This window comes from Macaca thibetana, chromosome 4 (assembly GCF_024542745.1).
Source record: "Macaca thibetana thibetana isolate TM-01 chromosome 4, ASM2454274v1, whole genome shotgun sequence".
Classification (NCBI taxonomy): Eukaryota; Metazoa; Chordata; class Mammalia; order Primates; family Cercopithecidae; genus Macaca; species Macaca thibetana.
The window spans coordinates 45,864,609-45,890,924 of record NC_065581.1 but is presented as its reverse complement, the minus strand read 5'-3'; the positions used below and the strand labels follow the sequence as shown (position 1 = coordinate 45,890,924).

The 26,316-nt window shown below is 34.1% G+C and overlaps 1 protein-coding gene across 5 annotated transcripts in view; it reads left to right on the top strand.

Annotated features, from left to right (window-relative positions):
* SUPT3H (SPT3 homolog, SAGA and STAGA complex component) overlaps positions 1–26,316 on the top strand; it is a 527,431-nt gene that overhangs the window by 419,360 nt on the left and 81,755 nt on the right. For all 5 annotated transcript variants that reach the window (XM_050788261.1, XM_050788262.1, XM_050788263.1 and 2 more), the window contains one exon: positions 18,151–18,261. In XM_050788261.1, the coding sequence (XP_050644218.1) occupies positions 18,151–18,261 (111 nt within the window). The remainder of the gene's footprint in view (positions 1–18,150; positions 18,262–26,316) is intronic.

Below are 26,316 nucleotides of genomic sequence, written 5' to 3'. Positions count from 1 at the left end.
AAGATGTGGGGTTAATACACAGTGCATTTTATTTTATTTTCTTGAGCACTAACCATATAAGGAACTGGGCTGATTAACATTGGGTTCTTACTAGATTAGCAAGTTTAATATTAATTCAAGTTAACTTTCTAGAGTTTCTAGATTTTCTGTGTTGCCCAGGCTGGAGTGCAGCAGCTGTTCACAGGCATGCTCATAGTGCACTGCGGCCTTGATCTCCTGACCTCAAGCCATCTCTCTGCCTCATCCTCCCAAGTAGCTGGGACTACAGGCACACCACTATGCTCAGCTGTTTTTTAAAATACATTATGAAGAATTGCAGGCCAGTAGTGCAGTTGGTATGATTGATAATGAGGAAAATATAGATTAATAATACCATACATTTAAATGATTTTGAGATTTTTATTTGCCTGTGAATTTCTTAGGAGCCAATATTATGATGTGACTGATAAGGAACTTCTTTTAGTATTGGGCATCATCCTGTAGAATGGACATTGACACAGTGGAGCATGTCTAAAGGAGAGTAATGGGAGAGGGGGCAGGTGTGTGAAGGAACTGAAAAACATGTCTTGTAATAACTGCTGGGATGAACTTGAGGTGTGTGACCATTAAAGAGAAGAGACTATGAAATATCAGTCTTCAACTATTTAAAAGTGCTTCTACATAAAGAAAGAACAGACTTGCATGAACATATCTGTTTATGCATTCTCATGTTGGTGAATATCTGGACTGTCACTAGTTTGTGAGGTTTTGTGAATAAACCTGCTGTGAATATTATTGTACAAGTTTGTAAGGATAAATGCTTTCTTTTTTCTTAGGTAGATGGCAGTGAATGAAATTGTTCGGTCATAGAGTTAGGCCCGTGTTTGGTTTTTAAAGACACAGTAAGACTTTTTTTCCAAAGAGGTTGTACCATTTTATACTTCCACCAACAGTGTATTAGAGTTTCAGTTGCTCCACAGCTTCATCAACATTTGGCATTGTCATTTTTACTTTTAGCCATTCTAGTGGATATTTTCTGATAACAGTTTGAGTGTGTATTTCTCTGATGACTGATACTGTTGAGCACTTTTTAATGTACTGATTGTCCATTTATGTATCTTACTCTGAGAAGTATCTCTTCAAATCCTTTACCCATTTTTTTTTTTTTTTTTGGCAGGCAAAGGGGCTTTTATTACCAGTTTGTAGTTCTTTACATATCTTGTGACAGCAGTCCTTTATCAAACACATATTTTTCACATATTTTTCTCTCAGTTTGTGGCTTACCTTTTCATTGTCTTAGTGGAGAAATTTTAACTTTCTGATGAAGCCTAATTTATCCAATTTTTTTTTTTTTTTTTTTTTTTTTTTTTTTTTTGAAACTGTTCCACTTGCATTTATTTATTTTTTTTAATTTTTTTAAATTATACTTTAAATTCTAGGGTACATGTGCACAACCTGCAGGTTTGTTACATATGTATACACGTGTCATGTCAGTGTGCTGCACCCAGTAATTAGTCATTTACATTAGGTATATCTCCTAATGCTCTCTCTCCCCGCTCTCCCCACCCCACGACAGGCCCTGGTGTGTGATGTTCCCCACTCTATGTCCAAGTGTTCTCATTGTTCAATTCCCATCTATGAGTGAGAAAATGCGGTGTTTGGTTTTCTGTCCTTGCAATAGTTTTCTGAGAATGATGGTTTCCAGCTTCATCCATGTCCCTACAAAGGACATGAACTCATCCTTTTTAATGGTTGCATAGTATTCCATGGTGTATATGTGCCACATTTTCTTAATCCAGTCTGTCATTGATGGACATTTGGGTTGGTTCCAAGTCTTTGCTATTGTGAATAGCCACAATAAACATATGTGTGCATGTGTCTTTATAGCATGATTTATAATCCTTTTGGTATATACCTAGTAATGGGATGGCTGGGTCAAATGGTATTTCTAGTTCTAGATCCTTGAGGAATCACTACACTATCTTCCACAATGGTTGAACTAGTTTACAGTCCCACCAACAGTGTAAAAGCATTCGTATTTCTCCACATCCTCTCCAGCACCTGTTGCTTCCTGACTTTTTAATGATTGCCATACTAACAATGAGATGGCATCTCATTGTGGTTTTGATTTGCATTTTTCTGATGGCCAGTGATGATGAGCATTTTTTCATGTGTCTGTTGGCTGCATAAATGTCTTCTTTTCAGAAGTGTCTGTTCATATCCTTTGCCCACTTTATGATGGGTTTGTTTGATTTTTTCTTGTAAATTTGTTTAAGTTCTTTGTAGATTCTGGATATTAGCCCTTTGTCAGATGGGTAGATTGTAAACATTTTCTCCCATTCTGTAGGTTGCATGTTCACTTTGATGGTAGTTTCTTTTGCTGTGCAGAAGCTCTTTAGTTTGATTAGATCCCATTTGTCAATTTTGGCTTTTGTTGCCATTGCTTTTGGTGTTTTAGTCATGAAGTCCTTGCCCATACCTATGTCCTGAATGGTATTGCCTAGGTTTTCTTCTAGGGTTTTTATGATTTTAGGTCTAACATTTAAGTCTTTAATCCATCTTGAATTAATTTTTGTATAATGTGTAAGGAAGGGATCCAGTTTCAGTAACCAAAACAGCATGGTACTGGTACCAAAACAGAGATATAGACCATTGGAACAGAACAGAGCCCTGAGAAGTAATACCACATATCTACAACCATCTGATCTTTGACAAACCTGATAAAAACAAGAAATGGGGAAAGGATTCCCTATTTAATAAATGGTGCTGGGAAAACTGGCTAGCCATATGTAGAAAGCTGAAACTGGATCCCTTCCTTACACAGTTTTTTTCTTTTATGTTTATTGTCTGTGTCTTAATAAACCTTTGGCTACTCCCATGTCATGATGATATTGTCCTGTGTTTTCTTCTAGAAGCTTTATCCCTTTGGTTTTTGTATTTAGTTCTATTAATCTGGTTAAATTAAAATCCATTGTATGAGTTGAGGCCAAATTCAATTTTTTACTTATGGATATCTAGTTATTGCAGAACTATTTCCTGAAAGACTCTCTTTTCTCCCACTGGATTACTTGAACAATATATCTATATGGATTTATTTTTGGAGTTTCATTTGTGTTTATTTGATTATAATGTAAGTCTTCAAACTCTGTTATTTTTTAAGCTTAATATGGACATGCTGTGTTCTTTGCATTTCTACATAAATTTTAGAATCAACTTGTTAGTTATTACGAAAGAAAGAAAAAGAAAAAAGAAAAGCCTGGTGGGATTTTGAAAGGGATTAGGTTGAATGTTTATGTCAGTTTGGGATATGTTTTAGCAATACTAAATATCACAATCTGTGAACATGGATTTTCTGTTTTTTATATTTATGAAATATTTCTTCTTACTGAAAATACTGTACATTATGAAGTCTGTTTATCTGATTGATTTAGCCATTCCAGCCATGTGATTACTGTTTACATAATATGTTTTTCTTTCCACTTCCTTTCAATATATTTGTATGTTTCTGCAGGCATACTTCAGAGATATTGCAGGTCTGTTTCCACACTGCCATATTGAAGTGAATATTGCAATAAAGCGAGTCACACAAATTTTCTGGTTTCCTGGTGCATATAAAAATTATGTTTACACTATACTGTAGTCTATAAGTCTGCAATGGCATTATGTCTAAAACATGTACATACCTTAATTTTGAAGTATTTTTTGAAATGCTAATTATCATCTGAGTCATTAGCACGTCGTAAATCTTTTTGCTGGTGGAGGGTTTTGCCTCAATGTTAATGGCTACTGATTGATCAGGGTGGTGGTTGCTGAAGGTTGGGGTAGCTGGGGTAATATCTTAAGATAAGACAACAGTGTGAAGTTTGCCACAATGATTGGCTCTTCCTTTCTTGAAAGATTTCTCTGTAGCATGTGATATTGTTTGATAGCATTTACCCATAGCAGTACTTCTTTCATAACTGAAGTCAGTTCTCTCAAACCCTGACACTGCTTTATCAGCTAAGTTTATGGAACTAAGTCTAAGTCTTTTGTAGGAGTTTTTGTAGTTATTTTTTAAAATGTTCACAGCATCTTCACCGATGTAGACATCTTCTCAATAAATCACTTTCTTGGCTCATCCATAAGCAATAACTCTCACCCATTGAAGTTTTATCATGAGATTGAGCAGTTCAGTCACATCTTCAGGCTCCAGTTTTAGTTCTTCTGCTATTTATGCCACATCTGCAGTTACCTCCTCCACTGAAGTCTTGACCGCTCAAAGCCATTCATGAGAGTTGGAATCAACTTCTTCCAAACTCCTGTAAATGTTGATATTTTGACCTCTTCACATGAATCACAGATATTCTTAATGGCTTCTAGAATAATGAATCCTTTCCAGAAGATTTTCATTTACTTTCCTTAGATCCATCAGAGAAATCACCATGTGTGGGAGCAATAGTCTTATGAAACATATTTCTTAAGTAATAAAACTTGAAAGTTGAAATTACTCCTTGAATTGTGCTGCAGAATGGATTTTGTTAGCGGTCATGAAGACAATGTTCATCTTTTCCTACTTCTCCATCAGAGCTCTTGGGTGACCAGATACATCGTCAATGAGCAGTAATTATTTTGAAGGGAATCTTTTTCTGAATAGTAGGTCCCAACACTGGGCTTAAAACATTCAATAAACCATGCTGTAAATGGATGTGCTGTAATCTAGGCTTTGTTGTTCCATTTATAGAGTGTAAGCAAAATAGATTTAGCATAATTCTTCAGGATCCTGATTTTTAGAATGGTACATGAACACTAGCTAAAACTTAAAATCACCAGCTGCATGAACCCCTAACAAGAGAGTCAGCTTTGAAGCTTTGAAGCCAGGCATTGGTTTCTCCTCTCTAGCTATGAATGTCCAAGATGGCATCTTCTTCTAATAGCCATTTCATCTACAATGAAAATCTGTTGTTACATGTAGCCATCTTCATCATTGATCTTAGCTAAACCTTCAAGATAACTTGCTACAGTTTCTACATCATCATTCGCTGCTTCACCTTGCACTTTTGTGTTATAGAGATGGCTTCTTTCCTAAATCTTATGAACCAGTCTCTGGTAGCCTCTAACCTCTCTTTTGTATGTTTCTCATCTCTCTCGGGCTTCACAGAATTAAAGAGTGTTAGCGCCTTGCTCTGGATTAGGCTTTGGCTTAAGGAAGTGTCGTGGCTAGTTTGATCTTCTATTCATCCCACTGAAACATTCTCCATATCAGCAATAAGGCTGTTTTACCTTCTTATCATTTGTGTGTTCAGTAGACCAGCATTTTTTAATTTTCTTCAAGAACTTTGCCTTGGCACTCACAGCTTGGCTATTTGGGGCAAGAGGGCTAGCTTTCACCCTGTCTTGGCTTTCAACATGCCTCCTTCACTAAGCTTAATCATTTGTAGCTTTTGATTTAAAGTGAGAGACGTGTAACTCTTCCTTACATCGGAAATACTTAGAGGCCATTGTAGGGTTATTAATTGGCCTAATTTCAGTATCGTTGTGTCTCAGGGAATAGGGAGGCCTGAGGGAAGGGAGAAAGATGGAGGAACAGTTAGTCAGTGGAGTAGTCAGAACAGACACATATATTAAATTTGCTGTCTCATATGAATACAGTTCGTGGCACCCCAAGACAATTATAATAGTAACACTAAAGATCACAGATCACCATAACAGATAAAATAATAATGAAAACATTTGAAATACTGTGAAAAGTACCAAAATATGACACAGAGACATAAAGTTGGACACATGCTTTTGGAAAAATGGCACTGACAGACTTGCTTGATTTAGGGTTACCACAAACCTTAAGTTTGCAAAACATATAACATATTTGAAGCACAATAAAACAAAGTGCAATAAAGTGAGGTATGCCTGTATTGAAAGATAAATGTAATGTATTTAAAGTCATCTCTTATAGTCAGCAAATAATTCAGTCATGCTTCTTTATTCTTCCTTTCTGTCTGTATCTTTTTTTTTTCTTTTCTTCTTTTTTTTGTTTTTTTGTTTTGTTTTGTTTTTTGTTTTTTTTTTTTTTTTTGAGACAGAGTCTTGTTTTGTCTTCCAGGCTGGAGTATAGTAGCATGATCATAGCTCACTGCAGCCTGAATCTCCCAGGCTCAAGCAATCCTCCCACCTCAGCCTCCTGAGTAGCTGGGACTACAGGCATGCACCACTACGCCTAGCTAATTATTGTATTGGTTTTGTAAAGACAGGGTTTCACTGTGTTGCCCAGGCTATTCTCAAACTCCTGGGCTCAAGCAGTCTACCCACCTCAGCCTCCCACAGTGCTGGGATTATAGGCATGAGCTGCCGTGCCCTCCCCCCATCTGTATCTTAATTGTAGTCCATAATTCTGTGATATTTGATGTATTAATTCACGTGGTTGGATATAGGGTAACTTTTCCTATTTGTTTTCTGCGTATTTCCTCTCTTATTGTTTATCTTTTTCTCTTTCCTGTCTTCTTTTGGGTTGTATTTTTTTTTAGAAATTCCTTTGAATTTACATATTGATTTCTTTATGATATCTTTTTGCATCCTTTTTTCAGTAGTCATGTTAGGGATTACAATGTACATCCTTAAATGTTCAGTGTACTTGGGAGTTATACTACTTAACTCACATAGAATGTAAGACTCTTGTATATATATAGGTCCATGTCCTTTATGCTATAATTGTCATGCATACAACATCTATATATATAAGCCATACCATAATTTTTATCTTAATCTAGTGTGTTTTAATGAAATTAAGAGAAAAAATAGAGCTTCACTTGATCTTAGCCAAAAGACTGAGAAGCAATTAAAAAAATAGAGCTTAATGTTTACCATTCCCATTGTTCTTTATTTCTCTTTCATAATTGGAGTTTTCTTGTATCATTTTCTTTTCTATTCTGCTAAATTTTGTTTAACATTTGTTGTAGTGCAAGTTAGCTAGTGATGGTTATCTTAGTTTTGATATTTCTGAAAAAGTCTTTACTTTTTCTTCATTCTTGGTTGATATTTCATTAGATATAGAATTCTGTCTCGAAAGTTTTATTTTTCAGTATTTTAATGATGTCATTCCACTCTTTTCTCTATCTGTTGTTTTCAATCGTAAGTCAGTAGGTTTCTGTTATTGTTTCCCTGTATCTAATATGTTGTTTTCTCTGGATGCTTTCAGAATTGTATTTTTACTTCTGATGTTCAGCTGTTTGGCCATGATATCCATAGACATGGTTTTCTTTGTATTTATCCTGCTGAAAATTCACTGAGATTCTTGAATCTTAAATCTCTTGAATCAAAGACCGTGTATGTCTTTAACCAAATTAGGGGACTTTTTGTCAGTTATTTCTTTAGATTTTTTTCTGCCTTATTCCCTCTCCTTCACTTCTGAAACTCCAAGTACATTGTATTAGTTATTTTGATATTATTCCATAGGTAACTCAGGTGCTTTTTAATTCCTCTTTTAATATTTTCTCTCTATTCTTCAGATTGGAGCAATTCTATTGAACTTTATCTTCTATACATTTCTTTCTGTCAGCTACAATCTACTGTGACACCCACCTAGTAATATTTTATTTCTGATATTTTATTTTATACTTCTAGAATTTCTATTGGATTTTTTATAGTTTCCTTTTATCTATCATTATTTTTTATTTGTCCATTTGTTACAAGTGTATTTTATTTTGTGCTTTTGAGCATGGTTAGAATTGCTGTTTTAAAATTCTTGGTTGCAAAATTAAATATGTGAATTTTCTTGTTCTCCATTGAATATGAGTCACGCTTTCTTGTGTTTTTGCATGCCTGGTAATTTTGAAATGTATAGTGGACATTGTGAGTCATATACATCATAGGCATTTTGGGATTCTGTTATATTCCTGTGAATATATTGTTGTTATTGGTGGTGGTAGTAGTGGTGTTGGTATATGTGTTCAGCAGGGAAGTTACTTTTCTAGACTCACCTTTAAACTTTGAACTCCTCGTCAGTGGCAGCAACTAGAATGTCTTTTCATTTCTTTTTGCTTTAGTGGGATTGCATGCATTTCATACCATACAGGAAGAACTTACAGGTTAGTAAAAGATTTGAGGAAAGCCATACATGATGGCACTTGTTATTTCAGCTACTCAGGAGGCTGAGATAGGAAGATCACTTTAGCCTAGGAGTTTGAGACTAGCCTGGGCATAGTGAGACTCCATCAGTCCCCATTCACAAAAAAAGATTTGGGTAAAATTTGTACACTGAATTTGGGGCTTCCCGTGTTTCTATTCTGTCCTTTTGGGGATTTCCTTTCTCATTCTGCACCTACTATGATTGCCCAAACTCTGGCATCTCATTTATCAAGGAGCTAAGATTATATGTTAGCCACTCCTCTACCAACTGGATCCTGCCCTTAGGCTAAAACTGTAAAGACAGGAAATCCACCCACTGACATTCCCTTCTAAAAGTACATACTACCATTTCCAGTTTCAGTCTGGTTTTGATCAGTCTTCAGTGCTTTCATATACTTGTTTTTTTTTTAATTACCTATTCAAAGCTTATAAGAATTTCAGCTATTGTACTCTGCAGCTCATTCAGTAACTAAAACTGTGGTAACAAAATGTTACCTACAAGACCTCTTCAGTTAATTTGATTCACAAAGTATGTGAGAAGGAGTTGTAATTAACCTAGTGATATGTATACATAAATTAATTTTTTATAAGTTTTTAGAAATTCTTGACATTTTTCTCTGTATATTTAAACATTTATCCCCTGATCCTGCTGAAAACTATTAAATTGAAGTTATTTTACAACAAAGTTTTCCTGAGGAAAGTATTATCCCGGTCTATGTCTGTATTCTCTTGAATTTGAAATTAGTGGCATCAGAATTAATAATGTTCCACTTCAAAGGCTTTAATTATTTTTCTACTCATTTATATACTTCTTTCTATATTCAGACTTTTGCTGTATTTTGAGTTTTACTCACTGGAAACTTCAGCTGTGATGCTATAATGGTTCAAGTAATCCTGCATATAATAATAAAATTTCTACACTCACTATGTGTATTACAAGCCAAGAGATTTGATGTGTAGTTATATCTGTAATACACAGATATATCTGTAATACTGTTGTTGTAGCATTGGACATGTCCTGTATTTTCACTCTTTCATCTATAAAATTGTGTAGGAGTCGGAAACATTTAGAATAGACCATTCTTATGTCCCATCCAGAGATAATAATGTATGAATCCTTGAATTTAGTAAACCTCTATTATTTTTTCCTTAAACACCTTTCTGGTTTTAATTAAAGAAAACCTTTTTTAGTCACCTATAAAGAAAACCCCATCAGACTAACAGCAGACTTCTCAGCAAAACCTTACAGGCAGGCTAGGAAATAATGGGATGGCATTTTCAAAGTACTGAAAGAAGAAAAAACTGTAAGCCAAGAATTTTGTATACAGTAAGATTAAGCTTCATAAATGAAGGAGAAATAGCTTTTCCCAGTTAAGCAAACACTGAGGGACTTCATCACACTAGTCTGACCTTACACAAAATGCTCAAAGGAGTCCTAAACATGGAAACAAAAGGTTAATATTCACCATCATACAAAGACACAAAAGTATAATTCACAGGCCTTATAAAATATCACACAAGAAGGAAGAGAAACGAATCACATGGCAATTTGGCAGAATTCCACCAAACAACAAAGACAAAAAGAAACAAAGAATTTGTCAAACAACTAGAAAATAATTAACAATATCACAGGAGCAAAACCTCACATATCAATCAATATTAACCTTGACATAAACGGATTAAATGCTCCACTTAAAAAATATAGATTGGCAGAATGGATAGAAAAAAAATGATTTGACTATATGTTGCTTACAAAAAATTCACTTTACCTGTAAAGACATATATGGACTGAAAGTGAAATGGAGGAAAACAATATTTCGTGCAGATAGAAAGCAAAAGTGAACAGCAGTAGTTATACTTAGATAACACAGATTTTATATCAAAAACAGAAAAAAAGACAAAGAATGTCATTACATAATAATAAGGGAATCAATTTAGCAAGAGGCTGAAACAATTCTAAGTATATATGCACCCAACACCGGAAGGCTCAGATTCAAGAAACAAATATTACTAGACTTAAACAAATATAGACATATTACTAGACCTAAAGAGATAGACCGCAATACAGTAATAATGGGCAACTTCAACACCCCACTGACAGCATTAGTCAAATGGTTGAAACAGAAAGTCAGCAAAGACATATTGGACTTAAATTGGACTTTAGACCAAATGGACTTCAACAATCATTTACAGAACATTCTACCCAACAACTACAGAATATGCATTCTTCTTATCAGCACATGGAACATTCACCAAGATGGATATCACATTAGGCCACTAAACAAGTCTTAAGAGATTTTTAAAATCAAGTATCTTCTCAGACCACAGTGGAATAAATCTGTAACCAGTAGCAAGAGGAACTTCAGAAATCATAAAAATACATGGAAATTAAACAACAGGCTCTGGAATTATCATGGGATTAGTGAAGAAATTAAGACACATTAAAAGATTTTTAAAAACAAATGAAAGTGGAAATACAACACACCAAAACCTGTGATATACAGCAGAAGCAGTGCTACAGGGAAGTTTGTAGCATTAAATGCCTTTATATCAAAAAAGCAGAAAGATCCCAAATTGATGACCTATCATTCTGTCTCAAGGAATTAGAAAGCAAGAAAATACCAAACCCAGAATTATCAGAAGAAAAGAAATAACAAAGACCTGAGCAGAACTAAATAAAAATAAAGACAAAAAAAATACAAAAGATTAATGAAATTAAAAGTTGGTTCTTCAAAAAGATAAACAAAATTGGTAAATTGCTAGCAAGATTAACCAGGAAGAGAGAGGATCCAAATAAAACCAGAAATGAACAAGGAGATATTACAACTGATACCACAAACATACAAAAGATTGTCACAGACTATTATAAGCAACTATACACTCTCAAACTAGAAAACCTAGAAGAAATGGATAAATTCCTGGAAACATGCAACCTCCCAATATTGAACCCAGAAGAAACAGAAATCCTGAATAGACAAATAACAAGTAGCAAGACTGAATCAGTAATTTAAAAATCTCCCAACAGAAAAGAGCTCAGGACCAGATGGATTCACAGCCAAATGTGTACAAAGAAGAGCTAATGCCAGTCCTCCTGAACCTGCCCCAAAAAATTAAGGAGTAGGGAATTCTTCATAAATAATTATATGAGGTCATTACCATCCTGATACCAAAACCGGGCAAGGACACAACAAAAACAGAAAACTACAGACCAATATCCCTAATGAACACAGACTCCAAAATCCTCAACAAAATGTTAACAAACCAAATCTACTAGCATATCAAAAAGATAATTCCCATGATCGAGTGAGTTTTATACCAGGGATGCAAAGATGGTTCAGCATACCCAAATCAGTAAATACGATACATTACATAAACAGAATGAAAGACAAAAATCATGATTATCTCAATAGGTACAAAAAAGCACTTGATACAATTCAGCATCCCTGCATTATAAAATCCCTCAACAAACTAGGCATAAAAGGAATATACCTCACAATAATAAAGGCCATATACTACAAACCCACAGCCAACATCTTACTGAAGTGGAAAAAGTTGAAAGCATTACCTCAAAGAACTGTAACAAGACAATGGTGCCCACTTTAACCACTCCTATTCAACATAGTACTGGAAGTCCTAACCAGAACAATAAAGCAGGAGACAGAAATAAAAGTTATCCAAATGGGAAAAGAGGAAGTAAAATTATTCCTGTTTGCTGATTATATGATCTTATATGTAGAAAAACCTGAAGATTCCACCAAAAATCTTTCAGATTTGATAAATGAATTCAGTTTGAATATGCAAAATCATTGTACAAAAATCAGTAGTGTTTATGTTCACCGATAATCTAGCTGAGAAAGAAATCAAGAAGGCAATCCCATTTAAAGTACTATAAATAAAATAACAAAATATCTAGTAATATTTAACCAATGAAATGAAAGATCTCTACAAAGAAAACTACAAACCAGCAATGAAAGTAATTGTAGAGGACACTGACAAATGGAAAACCATCCCATGCTTATGGATCAGAAGAATTAATATCATTAAAATGATTATACTGTCCAAAGCATTGTACAGATCCAGTGTAATCTCTATCAAAATAGCAACCCCATCTTTTACAGAATTAGAAATAAAAAAATCCTAAAATTCATATAGAACCAAAAAAGTGCTCAAATAGGCAAAACAATCTTAAGCAAAAACAACAAAGCTGAAGACATTACATTTCCTGACTTCAGATTACACTATGAGGCCATAGTAACAAAATAGCATGGTACTGATATAAAAATAGACACATAGATCAATGGAGGAGAGTAGGTAACCCAGAAATAAAACCATATTTTACAGCCAACTAAACTTTGCCTATGTTAACAAGAACATACACTGGGGAAAGGACACCCTCTTCAGAAAAAGGAGCTGGGAAATTGGATCAGCATATGCAGAAGAATGAAACTGGTCCCCTATCTCTTACCATATACAAAAATCTACTCGAGATGGAATAAAGACTTAAAGGTAAGACCTGAAACTATTAAAAAATACTCAACGTAAACCTGGGGAAAACTCTTCTGGACATTGGTCTAGGTGAAGAATTCATGACTAAGACCTCAAAAACACAGGTTAAGAAAAAAAAAAAGAAAAATAGACAACGGGACTTAAACTAAAAAGCTACTACTGTGTGGTAAAAGAAATAAGATAGTGATAGGAGGCTGAGGCAGGAGAATCGCCTGAACCCAGGAGGCAGACGTTGCAGTAAGCTGAGATTACACCACTGCACTCCAGCCTGGGCTACAGTGTGAGACTCCGCCTCAAAAAAAAAAAAAAAAAAAAAAAAAGATAGCAAAGAACCTGCAGAATGGGAGAAAACATTTGCAAATTATGCATCCAACAGGGGACTAACAGCCAGAATTTATAAGGAACTCAAACAGCTAAGCAGCAACAACAAGAAAAACACCAAGTAATCCCGTTAAAAACTAGTCAAAGGACATGAATAGGCATTTTTTAAAATAAGACATACCGATGGCCAACAGGCATGTAAAGAAATGCTCAACATCACTAATCATCAGAGAAATGCAAATTAAAACCACAATGAGCTATTTTACACCAATCAGAATGGCTATTATTAAAGAGAAAATAACATGTTGGTGAGGATATGGAGAAAAGGGAACTCATGTACACTGTTGTTGGGAGTGTAAATTAGTACAACTTCTATTGAAAACAGTATGGAATTTTTGTTGTTGTTGTTGTTGTTGTTTTGTTTTTGAGATGGTGTCTTGCTCTGTTACCCAGGCTGGAGTGCAGTGGCGCGATCTCGGCTCACTGCAGCCTCCACCTCCCAGGTTCAAGCGATTCCCTTGCCTCAGTCTCCCGAGTAGCTGGGATTACAGGCAAGCGCCACCACACCTGGCTAATTTTTTAAATATTTTTAGTAGAGACGGGGTTTCACCACATTGGCCAGGCTGGTCTCAAACACTTGGCTTCTCATGATCCACCCGCCTCGGCCTCCCAAAGTGCTGGGATTACAGGCATGAGCCACTGCGCTGGGCCAGTATAGCTATTTCTGAACTGAAGATAGAACTATCATTCAATCCAGCAATCTCATTGCCAGGTATCTAGTCAAAGGAAAAGAAATCATTACATAAAAAAGATACTTCCTCTCATATGTTTATTTGCACCCCTATTTACTTTAGCAAAGATGCGGTCAACCTAAGTTTCCATCAACAGATGAAGAGGTAAAGAGAATGTGGCATGTATACACAATGGAGTAATACTCAGAAATGGAAAAGAGTGGGTCAGGTGCAGTGGCTCATGCCTGTAATTCCAGAACTTTGGGAAGCCGAGGCAGATGGATCACCTGAGGTGAGGAATTTGATACCATCCTGGCTAACATGGCAAAACCCTGACTCTACTGATATAAAAATAGATACATAAATCAATGGAGGAGAGTAGGTAACCCAGAAATAAAACCTTATTTTACAGCCAACTGTAAATTATGGGCCATTAGCCAGGCGCAGCAGGTGTGCCTGTAGTCCCAGCTATTTGGGTGGCTTAAGCATGACAGAGGCTGCAGTGAGTCGAGATCGCACCACTGTACTCCAGTCTGGGGGACAGAGCAAGATGCTGTCTCAAAAAAGAAATAAGGAATGAAATAATATTTTTTACAACAACATGGATGGAACTAGAGGCAATTATCTTATGTGAAACAGCTCAGAAACAAAGTCAAAATTGCATGTTCTTACTTATAAGTGAGAGCTAAATCGTGTACACATAGAGGTAGAGTGTGGAGTGATAGACAATGGAGATTTGGAACGTTGGGAGTAAGTAGGGGCAGATGATGAGAAATTACTTAATGGGTAACTATGTTACTCAGGAAATAGATATCCTAAAAGCCCTAACTTTACCACTCTGTAATCTATGCATGTAACTTAATCACACTTGTACTGTACACATTTATACAAATAAAAGAAAAGCTTTTTCTAGTTATATAAGAACTACATTTTAACAGTTACCATCTCAAACTTTTAAATGAGAAAATTACATGTCGTACACTATATCCTTTGGCCAATGAATGGCCCACGTTCATGTGAAAAAAATTCTCCATAAGGATGAAACTTTGGAGGAGCTATACGTATAACAGGAGAAAGATGATACTTCCTTGGCCAGATCATATCAACTTTTGTGGTCCACAAAATGTGAGTGATAGTAGTACTAGCCTTTCAGTTGCTCTAGTCTGAGGTGAGTGTTACTTCTCTATAATTATTGAAGATTTTACATTTAGCAAAAGATCTAGTTTACCATTATAGATGTGGAAAGAATAAGATGCAATTGAATGAAATTCTAGATCCTTCTTAAACACTGACTCTGGTAAGGGGAAGGCTGAGAAAGGATAGGACACTTACACTGCCAAGAACTTTTAAGTTGGGAGGAAAAGGCTCAGTGAGAGATCCAGCGGCAACCTGAGTTTCAGTATAACTTCCTGTACCACAGTTGAGAGTTTAAACTGCTAAGAGATTTTGTTCATTGTAAACCAGCAAAGAAAAACAGAGAGACAATAGTCAAATCCAGAAAATATGTAGAACTCTGTATGCTATTTCAACTTCTGATACCCAGCATCAGTTTCTAGTTGAAGAGCTATTAATACAAAAATGGAAAGATACAAGAATAGAGTGTGAATGCAGCCAAGAGGAAGAGGACCTGACATATGGAGAACTTTTCCAAACAACTAGTGCTTTTCTTAAACAAATACAGAGTTTAGTTCCCAGAGAGATTTCTGCAAACACTTTATAAACAGGACTCAGTATTTTGTCAAATATTTGGGTTTAGTTTTTGAAAATTTAAAGAGTATCCTAAAATTTGGGCCTAATCAGGATATTAAAGATGAATTGATGTATAAGTATAATGCTCTTCACATGTGTTTATAGCTGATATAAAATTATTAATAACAAATATGTACATTTACAATTACAAATATGTAATTCTTCTGAAACAGTTTTGAAGAATATTGTGCTAGAACCACTACTATATTAAAAATTCTAAACTTGGGATACATTTTTAATTCAAACAGATTATTAGCACCTTGATAAAGGACTAGATGTTGACAGAGTGTGTGAAGATATTTGTTGAGTTGGAAAAAAAAAACTGGGATTATAACATTTAAAGGCTTGCTTCCAGAGAACTCAATGAGTAGATCAAGAAAGTATAAAAGTGCACCTAGTAGCTTCATTATGCTAATGTTAACAGTTGCTGAATTATGGCAGATAAACCTGAAATTGGCAAAATGGAACCTCTAATGACATTTTTCACAAAATTCAATGTTTTTATTTTAATATAAGTTATTGTCACCTTTTGGCAAAAATAGCATGATTCAACCAGGCTGGCTTATGTGTCTCTATATCTTACAAATGGCAGTCACAAAGTTTTTCTAACTTATGCTTCTGCCTTAGTCCATTTGGGCTGCTATAACAAAATCCTGTAAACTGGTTGGCTTATAAACAGTAGGAATGTATTTCTTACAGTTCTGGAGGCTAGGAAGTCCAAGATCAAGACATTGGCAAATTCAGTGTTTTGTGAAGGCCCACTTCCTTGTTCATAGGCAGTCATCTGTTTACCCAAACCTCACATGGCAGAAGGGGTGAGTGGTCTGTCCCTGGTCTCTTTTATAAGGGGACTAATTCCATTCATGAGAGCTCCACCCTCATGGATAAATCAATTCCCAGAGGCTTCTTATCCTAATACCATGACTTTGTGGGCTTGGATTTCAACGTACAAATTTTAGGGGAACACAAAGACTTACCAGAGTAAACCTCCTACTTCAGTTTTTGATCAGTGTTTCATATAATATCTTAGAGATAACTCCATAGGAGTTTGTAGGGAACTGCCTCATTCTTTCCAGTGGTTGCTTTGGTTTCTGTTTCTTTGAATGGATGTATCATAATTTATTTAACCAATCCCTCATTGATGAACATTTAGTACTACAGTAAGTATCCTCATGTATATATATTATTTTGTACCTGTGCAATATATCTGTAGGATAAATTCTTACAGGTGAATGTGCTGAGTCAAAGAGGTTGTTCTTTTTCATTTTGATAAGATTTTGCCAAATTGCTATCCATAGAGGTTGCTATCTATAGAGTTATATTCCCTACAAAGAATTATGAGTGTAAAAAATGTATTAATTATCAAAAAATTATAGTAATGATCAGAAAAACAAATAATATTAATTGTGTGGCTACAAATGACTTCTAGACCCCAGTTATAGTAATATGCAAGTTGATTCTTTAATGTTGATGACCTGCCATCTGCTACCCACTATACTTTGAAGAGTTCCCATTTTTAACACTTGATTTGAATAACCTAATACTATTACTAGCTAACATTACCCAGGAGGCTGAGTCAGGAGGATCACTTGAGCCCAGCAGTTCAAGACCACCCTGGGCATCATAACAAGACCATATCTATAAAGAAATTAATCTTTTTTTTTTAGTAGCCAAATGTGGTGACACTTGCCTTTAGTGTCAGCTACTTCAGAGACTAAGGCCAGAGATCACTTGAGCCCAGGAGTTTGAGCTTCAATGAGCTGTAATCACACCACTGCACTCCAGCCTAGGTGACAAAATGAAACATCATCTCTTTATAAAAATAAAACAATTTCCTAGCATGCGTCAGGCATTGTTCTAAGTGGTTTATGTATTTTAACTTACTTAATTTTCACAACAGTCCTACAAGCAATTATAATTGTTTTCCCAATTTACAGATGAGGAAACTGAGACCTGAGATATTATGTATCTTGGCAGAGCTGATACATAATCAGCTCTGATACGTTATTCTGAAATTATATGTATCCAGCTCATAATAGGGCTAGGGTTTAGCCCTATAAGTTATTTTGAAAAATCATGCTGAACACACATATACACATCTATAATTTCTTAAGTTTGTATTTACACTCTCATCACAAATAATCCTTATCTTTCTTGTATTTTTTTGTGCTTGCAAACCTGCCTTTTATAGATGCGGCAAATTAAAACAGAAAGTTGTTGGTTTCATTTTTGTTTTGTCCTGAGATACCTAGAAAATTAGAAACCAAGTTGAAATGGTCTTATGACAATCCCAGGTATGACAAATAAATGTATAGCAATTTAACGTTTTTCATTTTAAGCTGATGACCCACAAGTTATTTCAGAAATGTGCCAAAGAAGCTCCTAAGAAACATTTATAATAGTAAATGTTAACATGTTTTTAAAAAAAAAAAAAATAACTTCCTGTGGTTCTTTCAGTAAGCTTTCATGACACTTTTTATCTGCAGGCAAGTGGCTGTATTCTCCTGTGTCTTGACATGCAGACTTAGGTGAAATATTGTGGGCATAAAAATTGCATTTGGTAGGTCTGCTTGGAAGGGGTCATGTAAAAGTCATCTTTGATTTGTTAATGGAATTCTTTTTTAGATGTAGTATATGGCAGTAGTGATGTGCATCCTAAGGGAAAAACCGGTCTCTTTTGTAAAGGTTTATTTTCATATATATACACTGTAGTTCTGTTGTGTGTTTTTGATTTAGTAACAATTTATGTGTTTTTCTGTCGCAGAGCACTGCAGCCTGTGGTGTTGAGGCTCACAGCGATGCCATCCAGCCCTGCCACATCAGAGAGGCCATTCGACGCTACAGCCACAAGATTGGCCCGCTTTCCCCATTCACAGTACGTAATAACAGAGTTATAAAAAGTTATATTTATAATATGAAAGAATTTTGATTTTCAAGTGGTCAAATGAAGAAGCATTGGAATTGTTGAAAGCAATTTGTGGTGACTGTAATTTTGTTGTATAAAAGTGGCATAATTCTCTTGGGAAATGAAAGTCATTTTCGTCTCTTTTTGGAAGGACACTTTTTTTCTACAAAATATTATTTTCTTTCAATTACAAATTAAGTTTTTTTGTTGGGGTTTATAGTTTCTATTTTTCAAAGCTTAAGTTTATAAAACGTTATTCTGAAATTATATGTATCCAAATATTGCTAGTAGTACTTTATATTTTAAAATTGGTTAGATTGGCATTACCACTTCTATCAGATATCCTTCTCCTAAACATGCTTTTAGTTGGAAGAAGAAGAGATATTTCTTTACTGGCTTTGAACTAAGCTGAAATGCAGACAGCCTTTTACATCTTCAAATGATTTGAAAACTTATAATCAGGGTTTTGTGTTGTTTTAATGGGGAATTAAAGACCTGATATTTCAGCAGCCTAAAGAAAGTGTGTGCAGATGTGTGTGTTTTAATTAAATGCTCATCTTATGGCCCTTAAAAAAAAAATCTTACTTGTGTTAAGAGAAATTTCTTCAAGTCCTACTCTATAAGGAACTAGTTCAACAGAAAGTAGAGTTTGATATACATAACTGAGGAACAGTCAGATTTACTTTTTTGGTATTCTGTTTTAACAAGCTAATGAAAATACGTATGTATAACATACATAAACAAATGAAAAAATAAATAATTAGTGTTACATAGTATACATTTTTATCTGAGTGGATTTTACTATTCATAAATGTCATGATTTTGTCTATATTATCTTTTTTCCTTATGTTTAAATAGAATGCTTTCTTTCTATCCTTTATTTTTATTAGTTTTTGTTAATTATATAGATTCTCTGTGTAACAGGAAGAACATGCTTTATGTGTCTCCAGAAGCTCTCTGTAATGGTGATGCTTTGCAATTTTAATATTTGAAGTTTATCTTGCATAAGAACATGATTTTAATATTGCTGATTAAACCAATATATCCTTTTGCATGAATGTTTTTAGAGTCTTATAATTGAAAAGAAATAATTAAATGAAGTTTCTTTTACATGATGGGTGAAGCTGTTTTGAATGACAGGCCAAAAGGAAGAGCAATATGAAAAATTATGAATGAGAAAAATAAGAGATAATTGGAAGTAAGAATTTAAAAACCAACTGAAATTGAAAAAAAATTTTATAATGAAAGATTAAAAATATCAAATCCATCGATAACAGTCAAATAATGATGAATAGGTTGAGACAGCGGAGGGGAAAAAGAAGAAAAAAGAGGCAGTGTTTGATAATAATCTAGAAGCAATTAAAAGATAGCAAAGGGAAACATGATTTTTGAGAAATAACCTAAAATGGTAACTAAAAGTAATGAATAAAATTACATAAAGGAAAATGTATCCAATACAAAGAGAAAACTTCCTAATCATGAAGCCTGCATTATTTCCTCAAAAAGAAGTGGCAGCTGCTTCATTCTTCAAAGGTTTTGTTTTTAAAATAGACTGGACAGATCATTTGAGAGCCATCTTGGTTGATGACATTATTTACATACATGTGTGTATGTATATCTTTTCCCCCATGTCCAGCCTGGTGCTTATGTATTACTACTTTTACAATCTAAAACTGTAGTATTAGTATATGATAAAAATGTACTTTAAGCTAGGTTCAAATATTGCCTAAGCTAACTTTGATCTAATAAACATAAAGAATGGGCTTTTTAAAACTGATGACACAATTTTAAAATGCTTAATTTAAATAACTCTGGAAAATAAAACAAATGAGCCATGACCTGGAAGGTTCAGTTAGCCACTAGTAGAGCAATCAAACAAAATCAACAGCAGTTGGTAACAAACTCCACCCCAGAGGGGCATCCAAGGTGTTATTATTCCCCAGAAGGGTACCGCCACCTGGAAAGGTCTGCTCCATTATCTTCAGCTATGAGAATTTGCCCATACTACAGAGTGAATATGCCTGCACTTTTTTTGTTTTTTTTTTTTTTTTTAGACAGAGTCTTGCTCTGTTGCCCATTTTGGAGTGCGGTGGTGCAATCTCAGCTCACTGCAACTTCCACCTCCCAGGTTCAAGCAGTTCTCCCTGCCTCAGTCTCCTGAGTAACTGTGATTACAGGTGCCCACCACCATGCCCAGCTACTTTTTGTAATTTTTAGTAGAATTTCACCATGTTGGCCAGGCTGGCCTTGAACTCCTGACCTCAGGTGATCCACCCACTTCGGCCTCCCAAAGTGCTGTGATTACAGGCATGAGCCACTGTGCCCAGGCTGCTTATGCTATTTTATACCATGAATTGCATGACCAGGGTGACATAGTTTCACAGTATATAATACATAAATCTTCCTTTTAAAGTTAAAAATTATCTCTTTAAAACGGGATGGATTTGTAGACTGTGTGTGTCAATAATGCAGCCACCCTGTCTTGGCTCCCACATACCTCAAGCTGCTAAAAAAAAAAAAAGGAGCTTGTGGTAGAAACTTACCATGATTGGGGATGCTGATGTTCAGTTCCCTAAGGTCCACTCTGAGGACCTGACATGGTACTTTAAGCTGCAGTGGGGACACTTTGCCACCTAGGCTTTGAGCTGCAGCTCCTAACAAGAGAAAAGGTATGTGGGCTGCTTCTATAGTAATCATAGATTGACACCTATATTTTCATATAGAAAGGCTGAACTGACTTGCCTCCAATGTAAAATGTACTTCGTAAATTAAAATGCCAATGAACAACTAGTTTATATTTATGAAGCATAGAGATTTTGTCTTCATAGCATGTCATCCTGAATCTAGAGTTTTTCGTATATATTTAAATGTAACATCTGGTTTAGAATACCCATAACAATGTGTATATATCCAGTTTCCAATAATTTGATATTGTTAATAGTTTACATGGGAACAATTCAGATAGTACATTTTAAAAATCTCCTTTTAGCGAGTCATTTTTCTGTCTACTATATGACTCTGAAATAATTTTATACCAAATGACATGATCAACTTTAGGAATATAATTCATTATATGAAGAATTGTAAGTGAATATTTCACCTTAGGAATTATTTAAAATGATAAAGGAATACTTAAAGCCACATTAGCTTTAGGTATAAAGAGAAGAATACAAACAATGCTTTGAATTGTAGTAGCTCCTGGAGTAGGAAGTATACAGGGAGAATGGCATAAACATCAGTCACCTGCCACACACATGTGAACACCACATTCACGAGTGCTGTGGAGACACATGCCATCCATCCCCACTCAGCAGTTAACAACAGTACTCTCTTTGGCATATTGGTTTTCATTGGTGATTTGTTTCCTTTCTGTATTCTCATTTATTCTCAATTCTACACAGAAGATAAGAGAAGGTCTTACCTTCTTAAGTAATTTTCCTAAGTCAAGCTATTTATTAGATTAAATTAAACCAGAGCTAAGATTCAGGCCTTCTGACACCTAGCTTCAAACAGTTTCTCCTGAAATACACACTTTTGCAACTGTCCTCACCATACCTCACTTTCTGTATACACACTCTAAAGAACCTTTAGAGAAACTAATTTTACTTTTTTGCTTCTTGTTTATCTTTCTTAATTCTAAAAATCACTTTAGATTCTCTGATCTGCAGTATTCTAGAGTGCTTTTGCAACCTAGCATGTCCTGAGTGATTTTGATGTTTGCCATCTTATATTGTGTTTTTATTCATAGTAGTTGATAATATGTGAAGTTATATTGTGTGGTGATTAAGAACTTTGATCCTGGAGCTAAATGGCCAGGGTCCAAATCCCAGCCCTGCCACCTACAAGCTGAGTAGCCTTACACAGGTTTCTTCACCACTTTATGGCTGTTTCCTCATCTCTAAAGTAAGGATATTAGATTATACTTCATGATAGGAGTTAAGAAGTACTAAGTACTGTGAACTTAATTAACATGTAGTAAGCTCTTAATAAATAATATTATTAATAGTGGTAGTAGTAGTAGCTATGGTATATTTTTTAAAAGAGATAATACAAAGTAAGCGGAAACCATCCCACTCAACCACACTCAAATATGTGTGCACAGTACACACAGAGGGTATCCGGCTTTACTCTATAAGCCCAGAAAAAACTAAAAATTTAAATAATAATGTGGTTTGTTTATGGACAAATAGTTTATACCATTAAAATTTAAATACTATTTAAAGGTTATTGTTCCTGAAAATAAATGTTCATTTTTACTTTTTGTATTAATAACAGTTAAAGAGCATGATTTTTTTTAATCACTGATCATCATAAATAAGTCTTAGCAACTGAGTGTACATACTTACCACCCAACTTTTTGCATACCAGCTAGATTTTGCATACTAGCTCTGTGGAACAGAAATCTAAAGAACAAATGGGTGATCTCATTTATGAAGTTTCTTCAATTTCAGTGTTTGTGATTTTACATATTTTCATAGGTTATTGAAAAGGTTTTCAGAAATTGATGATCATATATCAAAGTTGATACATTTTTTGATTACTGGGCTTATTTTTCTCAACTTTTAAAGTTTCTTTAGTTTACTCATTATGAAAGAAATGCTACTATGTTAGAAAATTATGAAAATATAGAAAAATAAAGAATAGAATAAAACTTATGTCCTAGAGATAACTAGTTAATATATCACTACCTTTTCATCCTGCCCCTTTTCTTTGTATATTCATATTAATAATTTAGCAAAATTGAGATTATTCTAATATTGTTACTCATTTTATAGTATATTATGTAGTCCTTAAAAACATGATTTGTAATAGCTTCATAGTACACCTTATACATCTAACTGTACCTTTATTCACTTAACCATTCCATTTTGTTCTGTATTTAGGTTATAAATAGTGATAGTGGATATTCTTGTATGTAAATATTTACCCATCCATCTGGTCATTTCCTCATGATAGATTACTAGAAGTGAAATTCCTGCATCAAAGAATCGGTCCTTTTAAGTTTCCTGATAATCTTGCAAAAATAATTCTTAGAAAACATGAATGACTTCATAATTGTATAAGTGGTATATGAGAGAGTTAACTCAAATCAGCATTGAATATTATCAGTTTTATTTTTGTCGTTTTCCAGGCAAAAATAAAGTAGCAATTATAGCAGCTAATATTTATTGAGCACTCATGCATCATGGACTGCACTGTACTATCTCACACAGGCCTCACGACACCTTAACAAATAGAAACCATTGTTATTTTATGAATGAGAAAACTTAACAGACTGTAACTAGCCTTCCCAAGTTCACATACAGCTAGTGAGTGATAGGATACTTTTGTTTTAATTTGTATTTGATAACTAATGATATTGAACATTTTTATATATTTGCTAATAATTTGTATTTCTTTGAATTGTGATTATGTCTTTGCCATTTTTTGTAGGGCATTAGATTTACTTGTATGAATCTACTAACTTATGTGAATAAATTTTTGTAATTAAAAAACTTTTTAAGACATTTATCAATTATGAACAGTAAAACTTTTTGTCAGGGTTGTTGCAGGTATTTTTCCCAGTTCTCCCTTTATCTTAATTTTTTTCTAATTTGATATTTTTTCAATAATAGGATTTTATGTAGTTAGATCTAGTGATATTTTCCTCTATAATTTTCCATTGTCTTATGATTTAAAAAATTGTATAACCTAAGATTAAATATACATCTGTATTTTTATTTTTTATTCAACTATAATTTTACATTTTTATCTAATATATGGTATGAGAGTTTCTGTAATATAAAAACTAAATATCAAAATATGTCAATCAATTAAATGAGTAATCTATCCAGTTCCTATTTATTAGGATTGCTTTATCATGTATTAAATTACTACAAGCATATCTCAGGTCTTTCTGTTTTCTATTTTGTATTATTTTCCAAAATTATTGGTAATGTTTCGTATGTACTACCTGAATATATAAAGAATACAATATTTAGGAAGGGCATCAGAGTCTAAAAATGAGTATAACAAAGGTTTAAATGAATTGTCCCATCAGAAAATTCATTGGCATTTGTTTGAAGAGTATGTTTTTCACAACCTAAAAATTTAAATGCTTTTGAATGGTAATAGTAATAGTTTTAACAAAAACATTCTTAGAATTTACTTGTTCAGGTTTAGAAGTAAAGAGCATTTAGAAATTTTATGATTAGAGCATTTGGTTTTTTCTCTCAGAGAAAATACTCTGAAGGGTAGTCTAGTGTTCTCTTATGTCACAGGGAAGGTGGTCAGACATGTTTTATCTAGATCTTCACTATTTACAAGCAGTGGGTGGTACCCATGGTTACCTACTCAAGCTAGGTTTCAATGGGAAGTGCTGTAAATTGCTGATATAAACCCAGGTCTGTAATTTTGAAAGCCAGAGAAAGGAAACTGTGTTCGCTGAGTGTGATGACATAATCCCATCTGTAATGCCTAAATCTATTTTAGTTTCTCCTGATATTCACAGTAGAAAAATGTTAACCCTCTGAACTCGCATGTTATCAGGTAACTTTCTATTGAACTAGAACAGTGAGACAATAAAATTGCTCATTTAAGCATGGTCATTAACCTGAATAATACCTTAAGTGCATCTGTAGAAGCAAGTCTCTTTAGTCTTTACTCAGCTGCCTTAAATTGAGACAGAATCATAGCATTTTAAAACTGGCAAGGACTTGAGCTACCCAGTTAGTCTGGACCTCCAAGAAGCTTTGTGATGTACCCAAAGACATGTTGCAAGTGCATGACAGAACCAACCCTAGAATCCAGCCTCCTGACACTCGGATTACTGTGGCCATTTACTTTGATGTAAATGTATTAGAGCGTACTAGAGATGTTTTCATATCATTAGTTTAGGGATGTTCATAATGGACTAATAGGGATCAAAAATATGAAAAATTTTTAAAGAATTCTCCACATTGAACTTTTAAAAACAAAAGTGGCATAGCAGATTGTTATGACTATTTTGATCGAGAATTTCATATTTGTGAATATTTATGTCATGAGCACATTAGATTTGTCTGCATCTTATGTGTTCAACGTGGAAAATTAAATGTCACAAAATATTAGAATAATTTTCAAATGTAAATACCAAGTAGAAATTGGGTGGAATTAAATTATATGTGTTTTTACTGGAAGTGAAAATTTTCTTAATACAATTTTTGGGAGTACTAAATCTATTATTACAGATTGGAGCCCAAACACATGTTTAAAACTATAGGCCACTGATCCTAAGGAAAAAAAAATTAACATGTAGCATATTTATCATGTAAGAATAACCTGAAAGTGAGTATTTTCCAGAAAAATATGAAACATTTAATATAATCACTTTTAATTTTAATCACCAGAGCCTTTTCTGTGTATAGCAGCTAAATATTCTGTGGCTCACTGGTACCATAGGCTTCAATAAATTCTTATTAATCCTACCCATTAAACTTTTTATTTACAGGTTGGCCTGTATTCTTAACTCTTTAAGTGGTTTTATTCTAAAAATACAGCATTTCCTAAACTAAATTCTGTAGAAGACAAGTATTCCAAGAGGTATTAAGTCTGTATTTGTATAAGGAAGATCTACTCTTAAAATTTCATTCAGTAAGTATAGGTGTATTTTGAAGTCAAAGTTATGGATGACAGTTGGAATATTATATCCATTAATGTCCACTTTATTTCTGTATACTTTTTAGTTGCACAGCATTGAAAAGAGTTTGATTCAAAATACATCCGTTTTTAATAATGTGCTGCACAGGCCTGCAGTAGTCTTGGTGCAAAAGAAATAGTAAAAATTATTTGTTTGAAAGTTGTTTCACTAACAATATCTGACATGTGCTTATATTTCTAAACTGGAAAGTGTTTAGAGGGAATGAATATATGGATTTCTTATCCAGCATAATTCTTCATGGTTTTCTGGAAAATATTTTTTAATGAGTCTTAAAACACTAGAAGCTACTCAAAGGTGTCACAAAGAAAATCTCCGTCATCTGAGGACTCCTCTCTGACAAATATTTA